Source organism: Pagrus major, chromosome 12 (genome assembly GCF_040436345.1).
Source record: "Pagrus major chromosome 12, Pma_NU_1.0".
Lineage (NCBI taxonomy): Eukaryota > Metazoa > Chordata > Actinopteri > Spariformes > Sparidae > Pagrus > Pagrus major.
The window spans coordinates 26,753,624-26,780,264 of NC_133226.1; the positions used below are offsets into that span (position 1 = coordinate 26,753,624).

The 26,641-nt window shown below is 44.1% G+C and overlaps 2 protein-coding genes across 2 annotated transcripts; one reads left to right on the plus strand and one right to left on the minus strand.

The window, feature by feature from the left end:
* Positions 1-17,731: 17,731 nt before the first annotated feature.
* On the plus strand, positions 17,732-23,015 carry cops4 (COP9 constitutive photomorphogenic homolog subunit 4 (Arabidopsis)). The gene is made up of 10 exons (XM_073478500.1): positions 17,732-17,857; positions 19,398-19,477; positions 19,574-19,725; positions 19,829-19,932; positions 20,022-20,175; positions 20,629-20,779; positions 20,875-21,045; positions 21,230-21,345; positions 21,719-21,803; positions 22,393-23,015. Exons 1-10 carry the CDS (start codon positions 17,784-17,786, stop codon positions 22,524-22,526), a joined length of 1,221 nt encoding a protein of 406 aa, XP_073334601.1. The 5' UTR covers positions 17,732-17,783; the 3' UTR covers positions 22,527-23,015.
* Positions 23,016-25,669: 2,654 nt separating this feature from the next.
* LOC141005500 (placenta-specific gene 8 protein-like) lies at positions 25,670-26,610 on the minus strand. Its single transcript, XM_073477352.1, has 3 exons — positions 26,526-26,610; positions 26,290-26,414; positions 25,670-25,774 (listed from the first exon to the last, which is right to left on the minus strand). Exons 1-3 carry the CDS (start codon positions 26,608-26,610, stop codon positions 25,670-25,672), a joined length of 315 nt encoding a protein of 104 aa, XP_073333453.1.
* Between the last annotated feature and the right edge of the window lie 31 nt (positions 26,611-26,641).

Here is a 26,641-nt window from a genome sequence, read left to right on the forward strand (position 1 = left end):
GAAGGCAGCTCCATCCTGGGGCGCCCTCTTGACCCAGTGCAGTTGGTGGGAGAGAGCAGGATGATGGACAAGCTGTCATCGCTGCTGGTGAAGGAGTCCCACCCCCTGCAGGTCACTATCACCGCACTGGTCAGCTCCTTCAGCGACAGGCTGATACACCCCAAGTGTGTGAAGGAGAGGTATCGCAGGTCCTTCCTTCCTGCTGCTGTTAGACTGTACAACCAGCACTGCTCCCAGTAGACCTCACATGTGCACTGTGCAATACAAACAACTCTACACATATCCACATACATTTTGGTTTGCACTAATTGGACAATTTTTAATACCCATATTTATTATTTATTATTTGTAAATAAAAATACCGAACTGTTTATACTTACACCATTCATATTATAAATACTAAGTTCATATTGTAAATACTATGTATATATGAGTTAATTCTATTTCTTATCTTCTTATTATATTGTGTATTTTTTACTTTTTATTATTGTTTAGTGTGATACTGTCCTTTGGCTGCTGTGACTAAGAAATTTCCCCATTTGCGGGACAAATAAAGGAATTCTGATTCTGATTCTGGTTCTGATTCTGAATGCCTTCCCACAATCTTATTTCATTATTGCCCTTTGATGAAATAACTCAATCATATAACATACAACACTGATCGATTAAGAAACTCCTTTGGGTCGTTTTATTTTATTTAACAGAAATGATTTTTGCTTATTTGACTCTGAATGCAGAGCTTTATAACCAACACAAATGTAGCTACATGGATTCAAATCTAAAGATATTTTGATAACTTGTATGATAAGTTGTATAATTCAGAGTCCTCTAAGTGGTTAGCTATCTTATTGTTTCGTCGCTGTGGGGTGGTGTGGCTCCTGTAGTTGCCATGGTTACATGACCAGCACACACAAGAAAGCCTTTAAAGCTCAACATTTTAGTGGCAAAGGACAAATACTGTTGAAATCATAAAGAAATGATCGATTTATATAAAACCAGAGCCTTCATTTATGTACAACTACGTAACACTTTAGTACAAGTCCTGCATTCAAAACCTTAATTAAGTAAAGGTATAATCTGCTGAAGGTACTTCAACTGTCCAAAGTAAAAGCACGGGTTCTGCAGTGAAATGACCTGTGTGTAGTTAAAGCTTTACAACAAACTTTAAATTCTCAAGAACAGCTGAATGACAAACATGACATCATTTAAAAAAAACTTTTTAAGGCAAATGTTTTATTTGATCTCATTTTATGCTATTTTTTTTTTTTTTGTTATGCCCAAACTGAATGATTATATTATTTTTGTTGGTGATGGTGTGACAGTGGGCCTTGCGGATCCAGATCAGGAACAGGTACCCAGCCCAAGCTCTCTAAGAAGACGAGGAACAACTCCCCATGAACCTCAGAACAACCTTGAAAGGACACAGGAAGAAACCTTGGGAAAGGCAATTCAGAGAGAGATCCCCTCTCCTCAGATGGCTGGGTGTGTACGTGCATTTGTTCTTGTATATTTGTTGATGGGTCAGTTTTACACGCCTGAACTAATGTAACTTTTTTCTTTTAATTGAAGAATTTCTTCTTCAATTAAAGTTGGCTAACCAGAGCACCCGGAGAAAACCAGTTGTAGCTCAGGGAGGGTTTTTAGTCGTTCTCAGTAACTGAGCATGGATCTATGCATTGGAAGAAGGTCCAGCCTTCTCAGAGTTGTTTTCCATGTCTTCCAGCGCTGTCATCTGCTGGACCGCTTTGTTGTCTCTGCTCTGGCTTCTCTGTCTCTTCCTGCTCCGAGAACAAGATCTCCTCAAGTTTATTTCTGCTTTCTTATCCTGTGAACTAACTTCCTTCGTTCCTGTTACTTAGATCCGCTCTCCTCAGACGGCTGGGTGTGTACGTGCATTTGTTCTTGTATATTTGTGATGGGTCAGTTTTACACACCTGAACTAATGTAACTTTTTTCTTTTAATTGAAGAATTTCTTCTTCAATTAAAATTGGCTAACCGGAGTACTCCTCCTTGAACCGACACCTTACCGTGGTGGAGGGGTTTGAGCACCTGAATGATCCTAGAAGCTATGTTGTCCGGGGCTTAATGCCCCTGGTAGGGTCTCCCAAGGCAAACAGGCCCTAGGTGACAGGTCAGACTAAGAGCAGTTCCAAAGCCCCCTATGACAGACATTACATCAAGGAAGTTTACGTCGCCCGGAATGGCGTCACCGGGGCCCCACCCTGGAGCCAGGCCCGGGGTTGGGGCTCACAGGCGAGCGCCTGGTGGCCGGGTCAGCCCGAAGGAGCGACGTGGCCCCGCCCTCCAGTAGGCCCACCACCCACAGGAGGGTTCAGAAGGGGCTGGTGCGGTGCGATTTGGGTGGCTGTCCTGGGCGGGTGCCCCAGCGACCCAATCCCTGGACGGTGACTCTAGCCATGGGGACATGGAATGTCACCTCGCTGAGGGGGAAAGAGCCTGAACTGGTGCGGGAGGTTGAGCGCTACCGGCTAGAGATAGTCGGGCTTGCCTCAACGCACAGTCTGGGCTCTGGGACCCAACTCCTTGAGAGAGGCTGGACTCTCTTCTACTCTGGAGTTGCCCGCGGTGAGAGGCGACGAGCTGGTGTGGGCTTGCTCATAGCTCCCCAGCTCAGCCGCCATGTGTTGGAGTTTTCCCCGGGGGACGAGAGGGTCATTTTCCTGCGCCTTCAGGTCGGGGATAGGTCTCTCACTGTTGTTTCGGCCTACGGGCCAAACGGCAGTGCAGAGTACCTGGCCTTCTTGGAGTCCCTGGGAGGGGTACTGGAGAGTGCTCTAATTGGGGACTTCATCGTTCTACTGGGGGACTTCAATGCTCACGTGGGCAGCAACAGTGTTACCTGGAGGGGTGTGATTGGGAGGAACGGCCTCCCCGATCTGAACCCGAGTGGTGTTCTGTTGTTGGACTTCTGTGCTAGCCACAGTTTGTCCATAACAAACACCATGTTCAAGCATAAGGGTGTTCATCAGTGCACATGGCACCAGGACACCCTAGGCCGGAGGTCAATGATCGACTTTGTGGTCGTGTCATCTGACCTCTGGCCGTATGTCTTGGACACTCGGGTGAAGAGAGGGGCTGAGCTGTCAACTGATCACCACCTGGTGGTGAGTTGGATCCGCTGGCAGGGGAGGAAGCTGGACAGACTTGGCAGACCCAAACGTACTGTGAGGGTCTGCTGGGAACGTCTGGTGGAACCCTCTGTCGGGGAGGTCTTCAACTCCCACCTCCGGGAGACCAGATCCCGAGGGAGGCTGGGGACATTGAGTCCGAATGGGCCTTGTTCTCCGCTTCCATTGTTGACGCGGCTGTTCGAAGCTGTGGCCGTAAGGTCTCCGGTGCCTGTCGTGGCGGCAATCCCCGAACCCGGTGGTGGACAACGACAGTAAGGGATGCTGTCAAGCTGAAGAAGGAGTCCTATCGAGCCTGGTTGGCTTGGGGGACTCCTGAGGCAGCTGACGGGTACCGGCAGGCCAAGCGTGCTGCAGCACGGGAGGTCGCGGAAGCAAAGGCTCGGGTCTGGGAAAAGTTCGGGGAGGCCATGGAGGAGGACTACCGGTCGGCCTCGAGGAAATTCTGGCAAACCATCCGGCGCCTTAGAAAGGGGAAGCAGCCCTCCACCAACACTGTTTACAGTGGAGGTGGGGAGCTGTTGACCTCGACTGGGGATATCGTCGGGCGGTGGAAGGAATACTTCGAGGATCTCCTCAATCCCACTGACACGCCTTCCATAGAGGAAGCAGAGGCTGGGGACTCGGAGGTTGATCCATTCATCACCCAAGCCGAAGTCACCGAGGTAGTCTGGAAGATGCCCGGTGGCAAAGCACCGGGGGTGGATGAGATCCACCCTGAGTACCTCAAGTCTCTGGATGTTGTGGGGCTGTCTTGGTTGACACGTCTCTGCAACATCGCGTGGCAGTTGGGGACAGTGCCTCTGGACTGGCAGACCGGGGTGGTGGTCCCTCTATTCAAAAAGGGGGACCGGAGGGTGTGTTCCAACTATCGGGGGATCACACTCCTCAGCCTCCCTGGTAAAGTCTATTCCAGGGTACTGGAGAGGAGAATTCAGCCGATAGTTGAACCTCGGATTCAGGAGGAACAATGCGGTTTTCGTCCTGGCCGTGGAACACTGGACCAGCTCTATACCCTCCGCAGGGTGCTGGAGGGTTCATGGGAGTTGCCCAACCAGTCCACATGTGTTTTGTGGACTTGGAGAAGGCATTCGACCGTGTCCCTCGTGGCATTCTGTGGGAGGTGCTTCGGGAGTACAGGGTTGGGGGCCCTCTGCTAAGGGCTGTATGGTCCCTGTATGACTGGAGCAGGAGCTTGGTTCGCATTGCCGGCAGTAAGTCAGACCTGTTTCCGGTGCATGTTGGACTCCGGCAGGGCTGCCCTTTGTCACCGGTTCTGTTCATTATTTTTATGGACAGAATTTGTAGGGGCAGTCATGGGCCGGAGGGGATCTGGTTCGGGAGCCACTGGATTTCATCCCTGCTTTTCGAGCCGGGACCTCCAGCATGTCCTGGGGCGGTTTGCAGCCGAGTGTGAAGCAGCTGGGATGAGAATCAGCACCTCCAAGTCTGAGGCGATGGTTCTCGACCGGAAAAAGGTGGCTTGTCCCCTCCGGGTTGGGGGAGAGTTCCTGCCTCAAGTGGAGGAGTTCAAGTATCTCGGGGTGTTGTTCACGAGTGAGGGAAGGATGGAGCGCGAGATTGACAGGCGGATCGGTGCGGCGGCCGCAGTAATGCGGCCGTTGTATCGGTCTGTCGTGGTGAAGAGAGAGCTGAGCCGAGAGGCGAAGCTCTCGATTTACCGGTCAATCTACGTTCCTACCCTCGCCTATGGTCATGAAATTTGGGTCGTGACCGAAAGAATAATATCCCGGATACAAGCGGCCGAAATGAGTTTCCTCCGCAGGGTGGCAGGGCGCTCCCTTAGAGATAGGGTGAGGAGCTCTGTCACACGGGAGGAGCTCGGAGTAGAGCCGCTGCTCCTCCACATCGAGAGGAGCCAGCTGAGGTGGCTCGGGCATCTGTATCGGATGCCCCACCGGGAGGAGGAGACCCCGAGGAAGACCCAGGACACGCTGGAGTGACTATGTCGCCCGGCTGGCCTGGGAACGCCTTGGGGTCCTCCCGGAGGAGCTGGAGGAAGTGTCCGGGGAGAGGGAAGTCTGGGTGTCCCTGCTCAGGCAGCTGCCCCCGCAACCCGGCCGCGGATAAGCGGTAGAAAATGGATGGATGGATGGATGGATGGAGTACCCGGAGAAAACCGGGTACTCCAAATTTGTGATGGGTCAGTTTTATATGCCTGAACTAATGTAACTTTTTTCTTTTAATTGAAGAATTTCTTCTTCAATTAAAATTGGCTAACCGGAATACCCGGAGAAAACCAGTTGTAGCTCAGGGAGGGTTTTTAGTCGTCCTCAGTAACTGAGCGTGGAAATATGCACAGGAAAAGGGTGCTGTACCATTTCTTCTTCTTTTTCTTCTTGCTCGTGGGCTCTTCCAGCTGGGACTCCATGGAGCTTTCTTTCTCCTCCCACTCCTCCTCCCTTTCCTTCTGCATCTTCTCAATACTGTCTGTGGACTGCATGAGAGATGGCTGCAACTCCTCCTTATGTCTGATGGTGTTTACCAAAGTCTTCTCTGCTTCCTGTTGAAACTTGTGCAAAGCCTTCTTGATTCCTTCTCTGGCCTGAATGTAGTGTGTCTTTTCCTCCTGCATCACCAGCTGTTCACTCTCCGCCTTCTGCTCAACATTCCTCAGAGTATCCATGAGGATGCTGATCTCGTGTTTCGGCTGCTCCAGCTGATCCTCATAGAGAGCTCTGTATTTCTCCATCTTCTCCAGCAGAGAGGTTCTCTCCTGCTGCCAGCAGAGGTGCTCGGTCTCCAGCAGATCCTCTGCCTTTTTAAGGGCAAATTTGATCTTCCTGGTCTGAGAACAAGATCTCATCAAGTTTATTTCTGCTTTCTTATCCTGTGAACTAACTTCCTTCGTTCTCGTTTTTCTGTTACTTAGATCCGCTCTCCTCAGACGGCTGGGTGTGTACGTGCATTTGTTCTTGTATATTTGTGATGGGTCAGTTTTATATGCCTGAACTAATGTAACTTTTTTCTTTTAATTGAAGAATTTCTTCTTCAATTAAAATTGGCTAACCGGAGTACCCGGAGAAAACCAGTTGTAGCTCAGGGAGGGTTTTTAGTCGTTCTCAGTAACTGAGCGTGGATCTATGCATTGGAAGAAGGTCCAGCCTTCTCAGAGTTGTTTTCCACGTCTTCCAGCGCTGTCATCTGCTGGACCGCTTTGTTGTCTCTGCTCTGGCTTCTCTGTCTCTTCCTGCTCCGAGAACAAGATCTCCTCAAGTTTATTTCTGCTTTCTTATCCTGTGAACTAACTTCCTTCGTTCCCGTTTTTCTGTTACTTAGATCCGCTCTCCTCAGATGGCTGGGTGTGTACGTGCATTTGTTCTTGTATATTTGTGATGGGTCAGTTTTACACACCTGAACTAATGTAACTTTTTTCTTTTAATTGAAGAATTTCTTCTTCAATTAAAATTGGCTAACCGGAGTACCCGGAGAAAACCAGTTGTAGCTCAGGGAGGGTTTTTAGTCGTCCTCAGTAACTGAGCGTGGAAATATGCACAGGAAAAGGGTGCTGTACCATTTCTTCTTCTTTTTCTTCTTGCTCGTGGGCTCTTCCAGCTGGGACTCCATGGAGCTGTCTTTCTCCTCCCACTCCTCCTCCCTTTCCTTCTGCATCTTCTCAATACTGTCTGTGGACTGCATGAGAGATGGCTGCAACTCCTCCTGATGTCTGATGGCTTCATCCAAAGTCACAGTCTTCTTCTTTTTCTTCTTGCTCGTGGGCTCTTCCAGCTGGGACTCCATGGAGCTTTCTTTCTCCTCCCACTCCTCCTCCCTTTCCTTCTGCATCTTCTCAATACTGTCTGTGGACTGCATGAGAGATGGCTGCAACTCCTCCTTATGTCTGATGGTGTTTACCAAAGTCTTCTCTGCTTCCTGTTGAAACTTGTGCAAAGCCTTCTTGATTCCTTCTCTGGCCTGAATGTAGTTTGTCTTTTCCTCCTGCATCACCAGCTGTTCACTCTCCGCCTTCTGCTCAACATTCCTCAGAGTATCCATGAGGATGCTGATCTCATGTTTCTGCTGCTCCAGCTGATCCTCATAGAGAGCTCTGGATTTCTCCATCTTCTCCAGCAGAGAGGTTCTCTCCTGCTGCCAGCAGAGGTGCTCGGTCTCCAGCAGATCCTCTGCCTTTTTAAGGGCAAATTTGATCTTCCTGGTCCGAGAACAAGATCTCCTCAAGTTTATTTCTGCTTTCTTATCCTGTGAACTAACTTCCTTCGTTCTCGTTTTTCTGTTACTTAGATCCGCTCTCCTCAGACGGCTGGGTGTGTACGTGCATTTGTTCTTGTATATTTGTGATGGGTCAGTTTTACACACCTGAACTAATGTAACTTTTTTCTTTTAATTGAAGAATTTCTTCTTCAATTAAAATTGGCTAACCGGAGTACCCGGAGAAAACCAGTTGTAGCTCAGGGAGGGTTTTTAGTCGTTCTCAGTAACTGAGCGTGGATCTATGCATTGGAAGAAGGTCCAGCCTTCTCAGAGTTGTTTTCCACGTCTTCCAGCGCTGTCATCTGCTGGACCGCTTTGTTGTCTCTGCTCTGGCTTCTCTGTCTCTTCCTGCTCCGAGAACAAGATCTCCTCAAGTTTATTTCTGCTTTCTTATCCTGTGAACTAACTTCCTTCGTTCCCGTTTTTCTGTTACTTAGATCCGCTCTCCTCAGACGGCTGGGTGTGTACGTGCATTTGTTCTTGTATATTTGTGATGGGTCAGTTTTACACACCTGAACTAATGTAACTTTTTTCTTTTAATTGAAGAATTTCTTCTTCAATTAAAATTGGCTAACCGGAGTACCCGGAGAAAACCAGTTGTAGCTCAGGGAGGGTTTTTAGTCGTTCTCAGTAACTGAGCGTGGATCTATGCATTGGAAGAAGGTCCAGCCTTCTCAGAGTTGTTTTCCACGTCTTCCAGCGCTGTCATCTGCTGGACCGCTTTATTGTCTCTGCTCTGGCTTCTCTGTCTCTTCCTGCTCCGAGAACAAGATCTCCTCAAGTTTATTTCTGCTTTCTTATCCTGTGAACTAACTTCCTTCGTTCTCGTTTTTCTGTTACTTAGATCCGCTCTCCTCAGACGGCTGGGTGTGTACGTGCATTTGTTCTTGTATATTTGTGATGGGTCAGTTTTACACACCTGAACTAATGTAACTTTTTTCTTTTAATTGAAGAATTTCTTCTTCAATTAAAATTGGCTAACCGGAGTACCCGGAGAAAACCAGTTGTAGCTCAGGGAGGGTTTTTAGTCGTCCTCAGTAACTGAGCGTGGAAATATGCACAGGAAAAGGATGCTGTACCATTTCTTCTTCTTTTTCTTCTTGCTCGTGGGCTCTTTCAGCTGGGACTCCATGGAGCTTTCTTTCTCCTCCCACTCCTCCTCCCTTTCCTTCTGCATCTTCTCAATACTGTCTGTGGACTGCATGAGAGATGGCTGCAACTCCTCCTTATGTCTGATGGTGTTTACCAAAGTCTTCTCTGCTTCCTGTTGAAACTTGTGCAAAGCCTTCTTGATTCCTTCTCTGGCCTGAATGTAGTTTGTCTTTTCCTCCTGCATCACCAGCTGTTCACTCTCCGCCTTCTGCTCAACATTCCTCAGAGTATCCATGAGGATGCTGATCTCATGTTTCTGCTGCTCCAGCTGATCCTCATAGAGAGCTCTGGATTTCTCCATCTTCTCCAGCAGAGAGGTTCTCTCCTGCTGCCAGCAGAGGTGCTCGGTCTCCAGCAGATCCTCTGCCTTTTTAAGGGCAAATTTGATCTTCCTGGTCCGAGAACAAGATCTCCTCAAGTTTATTTCTGCTTTCTTATCCTGTGAACTAACTTCCTTCGTTCTCGTTTTTCTGTTACTTAGATCCGCTCTCCTCAGACGGCTGGGTGTGTACGTGCATTTGTTCTTGTATATTTGTGATGGGTCAGTTTTACACACCTGAACTAATGTAACTTTTTTCTTTTAATTGAAGAATTTCTTCTTCAATTAAAATTGGCTAACCGGAGTACCCGGAGAAAACCAGTTGTAGCTCAGGGAGGGTTTTTAGTCGTTCTCAGTAACTGAGCGTGGATCTATGCATTGGAAGAAGGTCCAGCCTTCTCAGAGTTGTTTTCCACGTCTTCCAGCGCTGTCATCTGCTGGACCGCTTTGTTGTCTCTGCTCTGGCTTCTCTGTCTCTTCCTGCTCCGAGAACAAGATCTCCTCAAGTTTATTTCTGCTTTCTTATCCTGTGAACTAACTTCCTTCGTTCCCGTTTTTCTGTTACTTAGATCCGCTCTCCTCAGACGGCTGGGTGTGTACGTGCATTTGTTCTTGTATATTTGTGATGGGTCAGTTTTACACACCTGAACTAATGTAACTTTTTTCTTTTAATTGAAGAATTTCTTCTTCAATTAAAATTGGCTAACCGGAGTACCCGGAGAAAACCAGTTGTAGCTCAGGGAGGGTTTTTAGTCGTTCTCAGTAACTGAGCGTGGATCTATGCATTGGAAGAAGGTCCAGCCTTCTCAGAGTTGTTTTCCACGTCTTCCAGCGCTGTCATCTGCTGGACCGCTTTATTGTCTCTGCTCTGGCTTCTCTGTCTCTTCCTGCTCCGAGAACAAGATCTCCTCAAGTTTATTTCTGCTTTCTTATCCTGTGAACTAACTTCCTTCGTTCTCGTTTTTCTGTTACTTAGATCCGCTCTCCTCAGACGGCTGGGTGTGTACGTGCATTTGTTCTTGTATATTTGTGATGGGTCAGTTTTACACGCCTGAACTAATGTAAATTTTTTCTTTTAATTGAAGAATTTTTTCTTCAATTAAAATTGGCTAACCGGAGTACCCGGAGAAAACCAGCTGTAGCTCAGGGAGGGTTTTTAGTCGTCCTCAGTAACTGAGCGTGGAAATATGCACGGGAAAAAGATGCTGTACCATTTCTTCTTCTTTTTCTTCTTGCTCGTGGGCTCTTCCAGCTGGGACCTCATGGAGCTTTCTATCACCACCCACTCCTCCTCCCTTTCCTGCTGCATCTTCTCAATACTGTCTGTGGACTGCATGAGAGATGGCTGCAACTCTTCCTTATGTCTGATGGCTTCATCCAAAGTCACAGTCTTCTTCTTTTTCTTCTTGCTCGTGGGCTCTTTCAGCTGGGACTCCATGGAGCTTTCTTTCTCCTCCCACTCCTCCTCCCTTTCCTTCTGCATCTTCTCAATACTGTCTGTGGACTGCATGAGAGATGGCTGCAACTCCTCCTTATGTCTGATGGCTTCATCCAAAGTCACAGTCTTCTTCTTTTTCTTCTTGCTCGTGGGCTTTTCCAGCTGGGCCATCATGGAGCTTTCTATCACCACCCACTCCTCCTCCCTTTCCTTCTGCATCTTCTCAATACTGCCTGTGGACTGCATGAGAGATGGCTGCAACTCCTCCTGATGTCTGATGGCTTCATCCAAAGTCACAGTCTTTTTCTTTTTCTTCTTGCTCGTGGGCTCTTCCAGCTGGGACTCCATGGAGCTTTCTTTCTCCTCCCTCTCCTCCTCCCTCTCCTCCTCCCTTTCCTTCTGCATCTTCTCAATACTGCCTGTGGACTGCATGAGAGATGGCTGCAACTCCTCCTGATGTCTGATGGCTTCATCCAAAGTCACAGTCTTCTTCTTTTTCTTCTTGCTCGTGGGCTCTTCCAGCTGGGACTCCATGGAGCTTTCTTTCTCCTCCCACTCCTCCTCCCTTTCCTTCTGCATCTTCTCAATACTGTCTGTGGACTGCATGAGAGATGGCTGCAACTCCTCCTTATGTCTGATGGTGTTTACCAAAGTCTTCTCTGCTTCCTGTTGAAACTTCTGCAACGCCTTCTTGATTCCTTCTCTGGCCTGAATGTAGTGTGTCTTTTCCTCCTGCATCACCAGCTGTTCACTTTCCGCCTTCTGCTCAACATTCCTCAGAGTATCCATGAGGATGCTGATCTCGTGTTTCTGCTGCTCCAGCTGATCCTCATAGAGAGCTCTGGATTTCTCCATCTTCTCCAGCAGAGAGGTTCTCTCCTGCTGCCAGCAGAGGTGCTTAGTCTCCAGCAGATCCTCTGCCTTTTTAAGGGCAAATTTGATCTTCCTGGTCTCCTCAAGCTGGGCTTTTTGGGAAGCCTGGGATCTTTCTGCAATCTTCCAAGCCGTTTCCTTTTCCTTGGCCAGCATCTGAACTTGAGCCCTCTCATTTACAAGATCGGCCTCCAGCTGTTCAGCTTTTGTGTGAGCCTCATCGCGAGCTCTTTCTATGTCCTTCAGGCAACTTTGAGTAGTTCTCTCAGTGTTGTGTTCAGCCACTGCACGCAGCTGCTTTTCAGCATGGACTACTAATTTCATGTCCTCCACTTCCTTTTTAAGGTCCGCAATCTCGGCCTTCGCTTTCTCCAATTCGATCTGAATGTCCTTGCTGTTGGAAATCTGCCACTCAAGTTCAGTCTGAATGTTGTGCAGCGTCTCAGAGTACGCTTGGAGCTGTGGTTTCTTCGACCTGTTCATCTCCTGCGGTGTGTCTTGAGAGGACTTGCTGGAAGAAGTTTGCACTTCACTCTGCTCTTCAGGTTGTCCACAATGGGAAAACAAAGCAGCTGAAGGTCCAGCCTGCTCAGAGTTGTTTTCCACATCTTCCAGCGCTGTCATCTGCTGGATCGCTTTGTTATCTCTGCTCTGGCTTCTCTGTCTCTTCCTGCTTCGAGAACAAGATCTCCTCAAGTTTATTTTTGCTTTCCTATCCTGTGAACTATCTTCCTTCGTTCTCGTTTTTCTGTTCCTTCGTTTTCTTCTGTTAGTCTGTTTACGTTCCATTGCGACAAAGATATCTGTGTCTGAACTAAACTGTGATCTGAGCAAAAGTGGCAAATATAAAGTCATCTCTTCTATTTAACACTTCAACATTCTAGTCTTTAATACATTTGCCTTTGATCTTCCTTTGATCTTCCTTTGATCTTTGTTTGATCTTCCTTTGATCTTCTTCATTCTGTTGCTATAGCAACAATGAGAATGCTTGTTGTTTTACAAAAACTTAATGGCCTTTTTGAATTATATGTTATTTCAAAGTGTATATATTTAGTCCTATTAAAATGCATGTCTGCTAACCTCAGGTTTGAGACCTAAAGTAACAAACAGAGCAGAGACGTCAAAAAGTAGGGCCTATTTGGTCAAAAATATTGTGATATTTGGTTTTGTTTCCCATGAGGCTTGTCATGCAGTAATTTTGAAACTGGTTAAAGCATGTATCATTACTTATAATCAGTGTTAGGAGTCACATGTTAGAAAATCAACACGTTACAGTAATATATTTCTTTTAGCTGTAATAGAGTAATGTAGCACGTTACTAATAATATTTCATAACATATAACAGGTTTGTCATGTAACGTGTTACAATCTGAGTTACCAACAGAAGCACACTGTTTGAAGCTAGAAAGGTGGCAGGGTCCACCACATATAAACAAACTGTATGACATTTTGTTTTTTCAGTCATGCAAACAAAGAGAGTTTGCTTATTTAGTTTTAGTCGATTATCGCTATATCAGCCAATATATGCACATTTTTTTTCATCAAGGATCCCTTAAAACACGCTTGTGATAGAGATATGTAAAGGGGGCAGGATATTTTACAGTTTAACAATAAACTTTACTCTTTACTGTCCAAAACGATACCAGTGCACTAAAACATTAAAGGGGCACTGTGTGGTTTTGAAGAAGAAATTCAAAATCAGGATTGTAATATTTACAATATTAATGAGGTAATACACAAACTCAACATATGTATTTTTTTCCATGAGTTAATAAACAAGCTGTTCTCAGAGGAATATAAGATCCCAGAACAGTGTTTGAAGCTAGAAAGGTGGCAGGGTCCGCCACATGTAAACAAAGTAAAACAGTATAAATTGTGTTGTCCTTTAAGGTCAGTTTGTTTATTCAGTCATGACAAGATAAAGAAAATAAGAATGTTTGTTTATTTAGTCTGTTTGGGCATTAAAGGGACAATATGTAATATATGTGACCAGTTCTTACATATTGTCCCTGTAAAATCTAAAAACCTGTAAAATGAATGTGTTGGAAACCTCAGAGCAGAGAAATGACAGCATCTTTCTCCTCTCAGTGTCCTAAAAGACAGTTAAATGTAAGCTTTGGATGTAAGCTTTGACTTTGTGGTAACAACAACACAGTTGGTAGCTTTCTGTCCTGAGTGTGTTTCTGCTGGTAAAAGGCTGAAGATGTTGAGTCAGCGGTAGGCGCAGTGGTGCTCCTGGTGCTGCTGCATGTCCACTCTGTGCTGGAAGCCTTTAAGGCAGTGAGGACAGCGGTGGGGCCGGTCGTCCCTGTGTTTACGGCTGTGGGTGATGAGGTTGGAGCTCTGGCTGAATGCCTTCCCGCAATCTTATTTCATTATTGCCCTTTGATGAAATAACTCAATCATATAACATACAACACTGATCGATTAAGAAACTCCTTTGGGTTGTTTTATTTTATTTAACAGAAATGATTTTTGCTCATTTGACTCTGAATGCAGAGCTTTATAACCAACACAAATGTAGCTACATGGATTCAAATCTAAAGATATTTTGATAACTTCTATGATAAGTTGTATAATTCAGAGTCCTCTTGTCAGGGCTGGTGAGGCCTGAAAAGTTTGTGGACCCAGGAGCAGAATGATGGTTAGGCAATTTATTTACTGTTCATCAAACAAAGGCAGTTCATCAAACATAGGCAGTTCAAGCCAGGCACAGGCCACAGAAGAAAAAAGTCAAACTTAGAAAATCCAAAAAACTCGCGGGCTGGGGCAAAAAATCCAGGAGTCAAAAACAGGCAGAGATCGGTACACAGGCAGGCAGGGGGAAACACAGGCAGCAGTACAAAGGGGCTTGGCTAGACTCACGTGGCTGGACAGAAGCAGGGTTGGCAACGGCTTGGCAGTCAGAGTAAAGGTATCCAAAGAAGAGGCAATACATGAGCGGGTCTCCTGGGAAACAGACGTGATACTCTGGTGAAGACTGTCATTTCTGGTGTGGCTTTAAAGCCAAGGCTGACGAGGAGAGTGAAATCAGGTGTGGAGCAGCAGGCAACGGTGATTGGATGCCTCAATTGTCAGTCAAACAGAAGGCAGGGCAGAGGGAAAATCCTGGCATGGATCACGCAGGCAAGCCAGGTCACCAACTTAAGCTTAGTTTATGCTTCTGCGTCAGGTCGACGGCGTACCTACGCCGTAGCTACGCCGTCGACGCAGACCCCTACGCCGTGAGGGTGGGTCCTCGGCCGGAGCGTGACACCTCTAAGTGGTTAGCTATCTTATTGTTTCGTCGCTGTGGGGTGGTGTGGCTCCTGTAGTTACCATGGTTACATGACCAGCACACACAAGAAAGCCTTAAAAGCTCAACATTTTAGTGGCAAAGGACAAATACTGTTGAAATCTTAAAGAAATGATCGATTTATATAAAACCAGAGCCTTCATTTATGTACAACTACGTAACACTTTAGTACAAGTCCTGCATTCAAAACCTTAATTAAGTAAAGGTATAATCTGCTGAAGGTACTTCAACTGTCCAAAGTAAAAGCACGGGTTCTGCAGTGAAATGACCTGTGTGTAGTTAAAGCTTTACAACAAACTTTAAATTCTCAAGAACAGCTGAATGACAAACATGACATCATTTAAAAAAAAACTTTTTAAGGCAAATGTTTTATTTGATCTCATTTCATGCTATTTTTTTGTTATGCTCAAACTGAATGATTATATTATTTTTGTTGGTGATGGTGTGACAGTGGGCCTTGTGGAACCAGATCAGAAACAGGTACCCAGCCCAAGCTCTCTAAGAAGACGAGGAACAACTCCCCATGAACCTCAGAACAACCTTGAAAGGACACAGGAAGAAACCTTGGGAAAGACAGTTCAGAGAGAGATCCGCTCTCCTCAGACGGCTGGGTGCGTACCTGCATTTGTTCTTGTATATTTGTGATGGGTCAGTTTTACACGCCTGAACTAATGTTACTTTTTTTTTTTAATTGAAGAATTTCTTCTTCAATTAAAGTTGGCTAACCAGAGCACCCGGAGAAAACCAGTTGTAGCTCAGGGAGGGTTTTTAGTCGTTCTCAGTAACTGAGCGTGGATCTATGCACTGGAAGAAGGTCCAGCCTTCTCAGAGTTGTTTTCCACGTCTTCCAGCGCTGTCATCTGCTGGATTGCTTTGTTGTCTCTGCTCTGGCTTCTCTGTTTCTTCCTGCTCCGAGAACAAGATCTCCTCAAGTTTATTTCTGCTTTCTTATCCTGTGAACTAACTTCCTTCGTTCTCGTTTTTCTGTTACTTAGATCCGCTCTCCTCAGACGGCTGGGTGTGTACGTGCATTTGTTCTTGTATATTTGTGATGGGTCAGTTTTACACGCCTGAACTAATGTGACTTTTTTTTTTTAATTGAAGAATTTCTTCTTCAATTAAAATTGGCTAACCAGAGCACCCGGAGAAAACCAGTCGTAGCTCAGGGAGGGTTTTTAGTCGTCCTCAGTAACTGAGCGTGGCTTTATGCACGGGAAAAAGGTGCTGTACCATTTCTTCTTCTTTTTCTTCTTGCTCGTGGGCTCTTCCAGCTGGGACTCCATGGAGCTTTCTTTCTCCTCCCACTCCTCCTCCCTTTCCTTCTGCATCTTCTCAATACTGCTTGTGGACTGCATGAGAGATGGCTGCAACTCCTCCTTATGTCTGATGGTGTTTACCAAAGTCTTCTCTGCTTCCTGTTGAAACTTCTGCAAAGCCTTCTTGATTCCTTCTCTGGCCTGAATGTAGTTTGTCTTTTCCTCCTGCATCACCAGCTCTTCACTCTCCGCCTTCTGCTCAACATTCCTCAGAGTATCCATGAGGATGCTGATCTCGTGTTTCGGCTGCTCCAGCTGATCCTCATAGAGAGCTCTGGATTTCTCCATCTTCTCCAGCAGAGAGGTTCTCTCCTGCTGCCAGCAGAAGTGCTTAGTCTCCAGCAGATCCTCTGCCTTTTTAAGGGCAAATTTGATCTTCCTGGTCTCGTCAAGCTGGGCTTTTTGGGAAGCCTGGGATCTTTCTGCAATCTTCCAAGCCGTTTCCTTTTCCTTGGCCAGCATCTGAACTTGAGCCCTCTCATTTACAAGATCGGCCTCCAGCTGTTCAGCTTTTGTGTGAGCCTCATCGCGAGCTCTTTCTATGTCCTTCAGGCAGCTTTGAGTAGTTCTCTCAATGTTGTGTTCAGCCACTGCACGCAGCTGCTTTTCAGCATGGACTACTAATTTCATGTTCTCCACTTCCTTTTTAAGGTCCGCAATCTCGGCCTTCGCTTTCTCCAATTCGATCTCAGTGTCCTTGCTGTTGGAAATCTGCCACTCAAGTTCAGTCTGAATGTTGTGCAGCGTCTCAGAGTACGCTTGGAGCTGTGGTTCGTTCATCTCCTGCGGTGTGTCTTGAGAGGACTTGCTGGAAGAAGTTTGCACTTCACTCTGCTCTTCAGGTTGTCCACAATGGGACAACAAAGCAGCTGAAGGTCCAGCCTTCTCAGAGTTGTTTTCCAAGTCTTCCAGCGCTGTCATCTCTGCTCTGGCTTCTCTGTCTCTTCCTGCTTCGAGAACAAGATCTCCTCAAGTTTATTTCTGCTTTCCTATCCTGTGAACTATCTTCCTTCGTTCTCGTTTTTCTGTTCCTTCGTTTTCTTCTGTTACTCTGTTTACGTTCTATTGCGACAAAGATATCTGTGTCTGAACTAAACTGTGATCTGAGCAAAAGTGGCAAATATAAAGTCATCTCTTCTATTTAACATTTCAACATTCTAGTCTTTAATACATTTGCCTTTGATCTTCCTTTGATCTTCTTCATGTTGTTGCTATAGCAACAATGAGAATGCTTGTTGTTTTACAAAAACTTAATGGCCTTTTTGAACTAGAAAAATTGCATTTCCTGCAAAAATACAGTGTGAATGCTGACAGCTGAAGTGATTTCGGAAATCTGCTGAATGTACTGCATAAACTATAATAATGAATGGTCAAGATTTTGCAGAAAAAGCTGAATATTGTGATAGTTGAACAGTTTCTCTAGCTGAACATAAAGCTGAAAAGTAACAGGCTGAAAGAGCTCAAAAAGCTGAACAGTTTGATAGTTGAATGGTTTCTGTAGCTGCACATATGCTGGAGCAGTAGCAGAACAGAATCTAATTAACTAATTATACGTTATTTCAAAGCGTATATATTTAGTCCTATTAAAATGCATGTCTGCTAACCTCAGGTTTGAGACCTAAAGGCCATATCGCCCAGACCTACCCTTTTTTGGTTTGAAAAAAAATCTGAAAATCGTGAAAAAACATCGTCACACTTGTCAGAGAGCCCACAGTGACACCCTGACAAATACTGGTTTTGTCCAAATCTGAAAATGATTTTAAAACTAAATTAAGATGGTTAAAATGATTAAAGGGACATTTGAGAAGCTGGAACCATTAAATGTTCCCATGAAATCTAATATTTCGTTTTTAAACTGCACGTTGTATAAAAATCACAACTTCTTTTCGCTGCGCATGCGTGCGCGCTACCGCGAGGTGCTCGCGTCCGCGGCGGGCAGGCACACCGGAAGTCCCGCTCCCTACTTGGCGGAGGAAGCCGGTGTTGTTGACACTTCGACAGGCAACAATGGCGACCGAAGTGAGGCAGGAGCTGGCACAGCTGATGAATTCAAGTGGATCTCACAAAGATCTGGCCGCCAAGTATGTCACGATAGTCTCAGAAAACATTTTACACGCAAACAGCAGCCGTATGCGTCCCTACACCTGGAAACTAACTGTTAGCTAGTGACGAAATAGCTGTGATAGACCGAGCTAAGCTAATGTTCGCGACCTAGCTACATTAGCCGCGCTGAGCTAGGTGAACGTTAACGGTTTATCGGAACACTTTATTGAGCAGATTTTGTTCCTTTACGCTTCAACACCAACATTGACAGTACTGTTATATTTTCATCTTGATAGCCTGAATCTAGAGGCTACTGTTTACCAGCTGAGAGCAGCATAGCATTAGCTAACAGTCGGAACTTGGGCTAATCAGTTAACGTTAGAGTCGCAACGATAACGTGCATGATAACCATGTCAGGAAATATCACGGTATTAATATTGTAATATTAATGTCAGCTAGAATAACTCATAAAGGAATGAAAACGGATGGTTTTTATTCGGAACACATGTTTTAATATAATGTTATAAAATATTATAACTTGACAGACATGAAACTTGATACAGACTAATACAAATATAATGTTTTAATAACACTAATGTGTAGGATTCAATACTGCAGAGCAGCAAATGTACACTGTATGATAACCACACTGGGTTTACCTTGAAACCGGTGTTCCTCTGCACCCCGAGTCACCGTACACCTCATACAAAAGCTTCCAGGCTCAACATGGTAATGTTATTTGACAAGAAATGTGCCATTTACAAATGATACTGGTGTGCTATGTAGTTTGGAGACGCAATTCAACTCAGAATTTAATAATGTGGTGGGTAATAATACAAACTGTTTTTTTCCATCAGTGAATAAACAAGCTGTTCTCAGAGGAAAATAAGGTCCCAGAACACTGTTTAAAGCTAGAAAGGTGGCAGGGTCCGCCACACATAAATAAAGTAAAACAGTATAAAATTGTGTTTATTCAGTTTATTCAGTCATGAAAACAATGAGTTTGTTTCTGTAGTTTGTGTTGGCTTCCGTAATGTCCCTTTAGGTTATTTCCCATAACGTCCATCACGTCTTTTGTGTTCCCTTAATGTCAGATATTTAACTGTTCCCTGATTCATTAAAACTGTTTTGGTGGTAGAGCCTTTGTCCACAGAGCTCCAATTCGGGAGGCAAGCTCCGTTAACATTTTCAAATCCAGACTGAAAACACATCAACTTAATGTTCATCATGACCTCTCCTGACTTCACCAGCTGTGAACTCAAATCATTGACTGTTCTCATTATCGATCCTGTTAACGATACTCTGTATGATCCTTGTTTTTAATTTTTCGCCTCAACCACATCGTCTCATTGACACTTTGGACTGTGTACTTGTGTGCATTGTTTTTACTGACCTGTTGAAGTCTCCATTTTAATAACAGCCCAACAAAGTATGACTTTATGTACCTTTGAGCTTTATATTTATTTAGTTTATACTGACGTGTTTATATGTACCACCCCGTATTACGGTTTCAGTCTCTTAAATGTCCATTTATCAGTTAAAACTGGTGTGCTCTCTGACCTGTAAAATCTTTTGTAGGTATCGACAGATTTTGGACAAGGCCATTCAGTTTACAGATGCAGATCAACTGGAATCCTTGAAGGCCTTTGTTGAAGCAAGTATGCTGTCCTCCCATTCTTTTTACACAACACGCTTTGTACTTTGTACATATGAACAGGATATCTAAACGTATTGTTTGTACCTTTCTTGATCAGTGGTCAATGAAAATGTCAGTCTCGTCATCTCGAGACAGCTGCTCACAGACTTCTGCACACATCTGCCCAACCTGCCTGACGCCACAGCTAAAGCCGTGTATCACTTCACCTTGGAAAAGATTCAGCCGAGGGTCATCTCCTTTGAGGAACAAGTAAAAAGCCCTCACACTCTTTCACCGGCCTTCATAAGGTCAGTTAAACCTCAGTATTCTTACTGAAACACACAATTAAACGGGTGTTCTTGCTCATCCTCAGGTGGCCTCAATCAGACAGCACTTAGCAACCATTTATGAAAAGGAGGGCGACTGGAGGAATGCTGCCCAGGTTTTAGTTGGAATTCCCCTCGAAACGGGACAGAAGTAAGTCAGCTAACGGCAGATTTATTTCCTTACCTTTAATGTCTGTGATATTTCCAGCTCTTCAAAAATCTTTTCATTTCCCCTCATAGGCAATACAATGTTGACTATAAGCTGGACACATACCTGAAAATTGCCCGTCTCTACCTGGAGGACGATGATCCAGTGCAGGCAGAGGCGTACATCAACAGAGCCTCATTGCTTCAGAATGAGTCGTCTAATGAACAGCTGCAGATACACTATAAGGTACACAATCCCTCAGTGATTTCACCGCCACAGGTTATATCTGCATTACTGCTATCTTTGCAATTGAATGCAAACAATGTGCATAAATGTAGAGCTGCAATAATAAGTCGATTAATCGATTAGTTGATCGAAAGAAAATTAGTGGCCAACTGTTTTGATAATCGATTAATTGTTTCAGTCATTCTTCAAACACAAATGTGGTTCCAGCTTCTAAAATGGAAGAATTTGCATTTCATGACAGTCAATGAAGAGGGAATTTACTCTTTTTCATTGGAAGTAGATTTTGGGGTGATTTGACCCCCTGCATCACAAAATAAAAGATAAAACAAGTGGTGTGCATTTTGCCTTCGACACATTTTAATTTTTTCGTCTAAATTGATAAACAATCATGAAAATAAATGGCAGAATATAATATAAAATTGGATCGGTGTCTCATGGAGTTTTCATCGTCAGGTGTGCTATGCCAGAGTCCTCGACTTCAGGAGGAAGTTCATTGAAGCCGCACAACGATACAATGAGCTGTCTTATAAATCAATCGTCCACGAGAGTGAACGTCTGGAGGCGCTGAAACACGCCCTGAACTGCACCATACTGGCTTCAGCAGGTACACTCAGACTTGTGTGTTTAGGACAATATTTTCAGAGACAATATAAAGGACAGAAAGAGTTGAAAAAACAAAAATACTTCTATTTGTTGTAGGCCAGCAGCGTTCCCGTATGTTGGCAACTCTATTTAAGGATGAGCGCTGTCAGCAGCTGGCCACCTACGGTATTCTGGAGAAGATGTACCTTGATCGAATTATCAGAGGGAACCAGCTGCAGGAGTTTGCTGCCATGCTGATGCCCCACCAGAAAGCCACCACAGCAGATGGTGAGTCGAGATAATTAGCTTCACACGTCCCCTAATATTTTGATATTTGATCTATGTGTGGAGCGTGTTGTTTCTTTAAAAAGTCCAGATTCCTCCTCTGGGTGCAATATAACATTTCACCATGTGGAGCTTCATCATAATTGAGCATGAATATAGTTGAGGTTGTGTGTTCACCCCCTCGCAGGCTCCAGCATCCTGGACAGAGCTGTGATCGAACACAACCTGCTGTCTGCCAGCAAACTCTACAACAACATCACTTTTGAAGAACTGGGAGCACTGTTGGAAATCCCCCCAGCAAAGGTCAGACAGCGATTAGATAAATATTTTTAGTGTTTCTCATTTTTAGCCTCATCACTGTGAAGTAACATAAGGAGATGGAAAATGAATATTAAGCTGTAAATATTGAGACGGTTTGCCGCCACAGGTCGGTTTCAAGGAATATTAATGTTGATCTCTCTGCAGATGTTGAGCAGACCTTAATTATATATATTATTCAGTTTGATATTTTATCATTGTACTGCTCAGTCTGACTTTTGCTTGAAGTGAAGAATTACTGTATTAGCTCACTCTAAAGCCCATTATTGTTGCACTTATTTTAGTAGTGATGATATTATTAACATCTATGTGTACATTGCTACATGTTGAGGCATCAGCTTCTTTTGTTTGTCTTCAGGCTGAGAAAATTGCTTCGCAGATGATCACAGAAGGACGCATGAACGGCTTCATCGACCAGATAGATGGCATAGTACACTTTGAGAGTGAGTAACGACAGCTGGTCTGATTTGATATCAAACACAACTTGCCACCTGGATTTTGTGAACCAAAGAAAAAAAACAACCTGTTAAATTATTTGCAGATTTCATTGTTTATTTCTCCTCCACCAAAGAGTGTCAGTCACACTTTACTTAATGTTTTATTCTAGTAATTTTGTGCGCTTGACTTTGTGATCAACTTGCTCAATTGTTTATCTAAGGCAATCGTACCATACTCTTATTAATCTGTTTTCATTGGCATGTCTGGTTCGATGCAGCACGTCCCTTTAGCCAAGACAAATTTCTCCCAAGGGAGAAAATAAAGTAACCCAAACTGATGTCTTACAGTGTTTACATTGTGATTTGGCTCAATCAGTCAGCGACCAGCAGGGGGCAGTCTTTTCAAACAGGAATGACAACAAACAGCATGAAGCACCCTCCCTGCTCATGGGCAGGGGCAGTGCTGTGATAGAGCAGGCACAGCGGCCATTTAAAGTCACACACAGCTTTTTGAACATGTAAATCAGTTGTTCACGTGTCCTGAAATAGACATCTGTTTAATATCCTTCTAATCTTTTGTTTTTATCTTCTGCAGCACGTGAACCCCTTCCTACGTGGGACAAGCAGATCCAGTCTCTGTGTTTCCAAGTCAACAACCTGTTAGAGAAGATCCGTACGGCGGCTCCAGAGTGGGCTGCGCAGGCGATGGAAACCCAGATGACCCAGTAAACATCGACACCACTCTCAGAATAAAAAACCCAAAACTGCTCCCTCAGCCTCTCCAAGTGTCGTCTTCCTTCCTGGTCAGCACTTCAGTCCCAGTGATGGAAACGGCCAAGGAGAGACACCTCTGTCATCACCATCACTTGTTTATATTCACAGAGAACACTGTTTTACATCTTTGCCGACAGGGAAAATAGTTCAGTGTCTGGCAAAGATGTAGTCACACAAGGGGTGTAATGTAACATTTAGGTGTGTTTCTCTCAGCATGTTGAAGAATTTGGATATGATGACATGTAATCGGGTCAAAAAGAAGTGAAAGATGCGAACGCCTGGTCTGTTTAAGCTTTTGTGTTCAACACATTCTCGTGTTTTAATTTAACATAATGACGCACCAACATCTGTCAAGTGACTCTGGATTTATTTGTGTAAACGTTCTCAGTCCACATTTATAGAATATCAGCACAGAGAATTAAATTCAAAGCTGAGAGACACTGATTTTTGTTGTTACTTTCTGCTTCTGTAATAATGAATTGAAATGTTTTAATTTGGTTTCAGGGGCTGCAAGGACCCTCTGTGTTGTGCTTCATGCTTTATGTTAGCGGACAATCGAGAATGTTTACGTTAGACGCCCAAAATGGCACAAAGTCACATCCTTTGGACTGACGAGGAAAATCTGAGTCCTTCACAAAGAAATCCACAGTGCAACAGCTGAAAAACAATAACAACTAAGACAATATGGGCTGTAGGAAACCTCGAGAGACGGGGAAGGTCACATTACAATATACTGTAGAGCCCCTTTAAATCACATTCATATGACAGTCATACTCTCCTGCAGATGTCTCAGCAGTGTCCTGTTGAGTATCTATTTAATATCTCCAGATAATGACTGTATGTCGTTCTGAGATAGACACTAATTATTTGGAAAAGAAAAGTTTCTTATTATAGAGACCTTCGCTGGTCCATCAACAAATCACGTCCAAATGTCTGCTGCGATAAAGGCCTGTTCTCTGATTACTGTGGATACGTGAAATACATTTTATCTCTCTCCACTCACACAAACAAGATTTGTTGATACCTAACTTCATTGTTTTCATCTTGTCAAAGGACTTTTTAAAATAATAATCAGCCCAATATTTAAGCTCAAATAAAACATCCTGTCATAGGTGGAGATCACAGGGACCGCTCTGTAATCTATATCAGTGAAAACAAGCAATTCTAATAGTTAATTATGTAATAATATGCACTGAAAATGCAAATTTAAGGTGCAAAACAATGTGTTTTAAAGTTTTAAAAGGTTTATTCCCTCCTTCATACGCCTCACAGTCTGGAGGTGCCGGCTGACTACAGTTATAAGAAGCTACTCTGCAAAAGTTAACTTAAAACACAAGATGCTACTTGTCTGTAGTCACAGAGGGTTTCAGCACACTGGGTTTGGGTTAGAAAAACTGATTTGGCTTAAAACTGCTTAAAACACTGCTGTGGACGTCTCACGTCTTGTTGAAGCGTCCCCAGCTCTCCTTAAAAATATCCAGCGGTGTCACGTTAACAAATGTTGAAACATCCACCTCCATGAACGTCGGCAACTGCTAAAATGTTTTTCTGGCGACTGGGCGGGAAGATGTCTGACATTTTAATTTACTATAATAACAATGACACATTTACAGTCATGACTCCATTTTTGTTCCACCTGTTACCTCACAGTTGAATCTCGTGTGTCACTGCTTCCAAAGTATTGGTGCGTCGCTGCCATGGTTTTTTTTAACACGCTGGTACAACCCTGAAGTTATTTATCTTTCATTATACAGGATAGTTTCATGGTAGTAATCAGCATCTCCTCCACGTAGGCCTACATTAAGTAAACCAGTACGTTTGGCAGCATCTTTGGTTTCCTCCTCGGGAAGTGCTCTTGAGAAAGTTGTCTGTTTATTGTCCCCCCCAACAGTAAAGTAAGAGACCCGCCCTCGCATCCTGTAAAAGACAAACATCAGTATCTATAGATAAAGTCCAGATGATTTGTGAAAATGTTGTTCACTTTTTCATAAAAGCATGAAACTTTTACAGTTTGGGGTCCTGAACATCCTCAGAGATGGAGCCATTGCAAAAAACACCACGTGGTGGCCATTTTACTTATATATTACTATATATATTGAATATTATTCTACTGTTTACAGGAGATACGATGCAAAATAGGTAATTCAGTTATGGTGGGAAGTAAAACGCTGCCATGGCTGTAGGTGCCATCATGAAAATCATACAAATTTTATTTCTGTTATTTCCTCATTTTCTCTACACGTCTTTGTGCTTCATGCAAATGAAGGGGCAGTTATTCAAAGTGTGTCGCCTAATGGCCGACTAAAATCACAGTGCAAAGACCGACACTCGTAAATACATACAATAAAAAATGAATAAATTACTAAATGAAATGGAAAAGTAAATAAATAAGTATCAGTTGATTCATTGTTCATTGTTTCTGTCCTCCATAAAGACGACAAGAGACTTTTAAATCAAATTAAAACGACTTTTATTCCAATAAAAGTTTAGCAGATATTTATAATCCAGGTCACAAGTTCATCAGCATCCATTTAATAGACTTATAGGCATTTTGAAGCTGTTTTTGTTCAGTTTAGTTTAACTGATTTAAACTTGTGTCACCAAAGGAAAAAAAACAAAAAACATTTTAAAAATCAGTTTTTTATTAGTTCAGTTGAACTGAACTGAACTGAACTGAACTGAGTTTTTTATTAATTAAAACAATCTTCCTCATGAAAATACGTCTGCAGCTTGGAGATAAGAAAGGCGAAACCAGTTTTGTCCCAGCCGGCTAATATTTAACTGTCAGGAAGAAGTCAATGCCCCCAAGATATAATGTTGATATAAAGTAAATCACGATGATAGTCCATTTACAGCACATTCAAAGGTTACATCATACTTTATAGGGCTTCATATAAATATTAAGCAATTGGCTGCATTCACAGGTGCTTCAATGGGCACAGCAGTGCAGCAGATTTATGACATGCCGTGACAGCGTGTAATCAGATTTCTAAGGTATAAAACAGACATGTGACTTTCCATCATTTCAACGGCTGCATACAGAAAACCCCACAGACCAGAACGTGGACTGTATGAGGCTTTTGTAAACGAGCGTGTGTTTAGAAAATGCCTTGCTCCTTTCTGCGGTCGATGTCTCTCTTCAGTTGGCAGGTAGCACAGACCGGACAGCACAGAGTAATCATGAAGTCTTTACACATTGACCCCTGGAAACACAAACACACACACTTAGAAAGGTGCATCAGTATGAACTTCTGCTGGATGACCTGAGGTTTCAGCTACAACACGATAGGATTTTGTCCCGGTGTGAACACGGTGTGATGTAGGACAGGGGAAGTTAAACAGCTGTGCAGGTTTTGTTCAGGTCAGGAGGAAACTGTACAAGGCTGTGTCTCATGGAGCTCACCAAACAGCCACAATGTTAAAATCACTTCACAGCGACTCAAAAATATAATAATTCCCTTTTCATTGGCCCGTTTGTGATCTGATTGCTTTAATTGGCTACAAAAATGCAAATGAGAAGTTTGGATATCAATTTTTTGGGTGAACTGTTCCTTTAAAGATTTTATTACTTCTAGGAAATCCATGTTTTACATCTTTTAAGGTATTAGACACTTTAGTTTGTTGTACGTGTAAGCCTAATTAAAGGTAGTCTTATCATTACTCAGTGTTAACCAATCATCTCACAGTCTCCAGCTCCACACGTCCACTGTGAACTTACCTTGATGTTGTACTTGGTCCTGTAGACGCTGCGCATCGGCATCCCCAAACCACACAGGCAGCACTCGTCCATGTCGCTGGCGATGGAGCAGCCGAGGCAACAGTAGCAGAAGTAACCGTAGCAGCCTGACTCGGAGAGAAAAACAAATATATTGAGAAAAAAATACAAAAATCTACCTCTCGTCTGCAGATGTAACTGTGAACATCAGATTTCAAAGAAAAGGAACGAGCGCTCACACGTTCCAACGTCATCGCAGCAGCTGAGGACGCCGGTCTGGAACTCAGATTGCTGGTATCGTCCTGGTTGCATGGTCACAGCCATGATTGGGATGTTTCTGTGAGGGATGAAAACA

Coding starts and splice junctions, on each gene's coding strand:
- LOC141005500 (XM_073477352.1), bottom strand. CDS start 26,610: ATGGCTGTGACCATGCAACCAGGACGATACCAGCAATCTGAGTTCCAG. Junction 26,415..26,525: donor CTGCGATGACGTTGGAACGT/GTGAGCGCTCGT, acceptor TCTCCGAGTCAG/GCTGCTACGGTTACTTCTGC. Junction 25,775..26,289: donor GGACCAAGTACAACATCAAG/GTAAGTTCACAG, acceptor TTGTGTTTCCAG/GGGTCAATGTGTAAAGACTT.
- cops4 (XM_073478500.1), top strand. CDS start 17,784: ATGGCGACCGAAGTGAGGCAGGAGCTGGCACAGCTGATGAATTCAAGT. Junction 19,726..19,828: donor TCATCTCCTTTGAGGAACAA/GTAAAAAGCCCT, acceptor GCTCATCCTCAG/GTGGCCTCAATCAGACAGCA. Junction 19,933..20,021: donor CCCCTCGAAACGGGACAGAA/GTAAGTCAGCTA, acceptor TTCCCCTCATAG/GCAATACAATGTTGACTATA.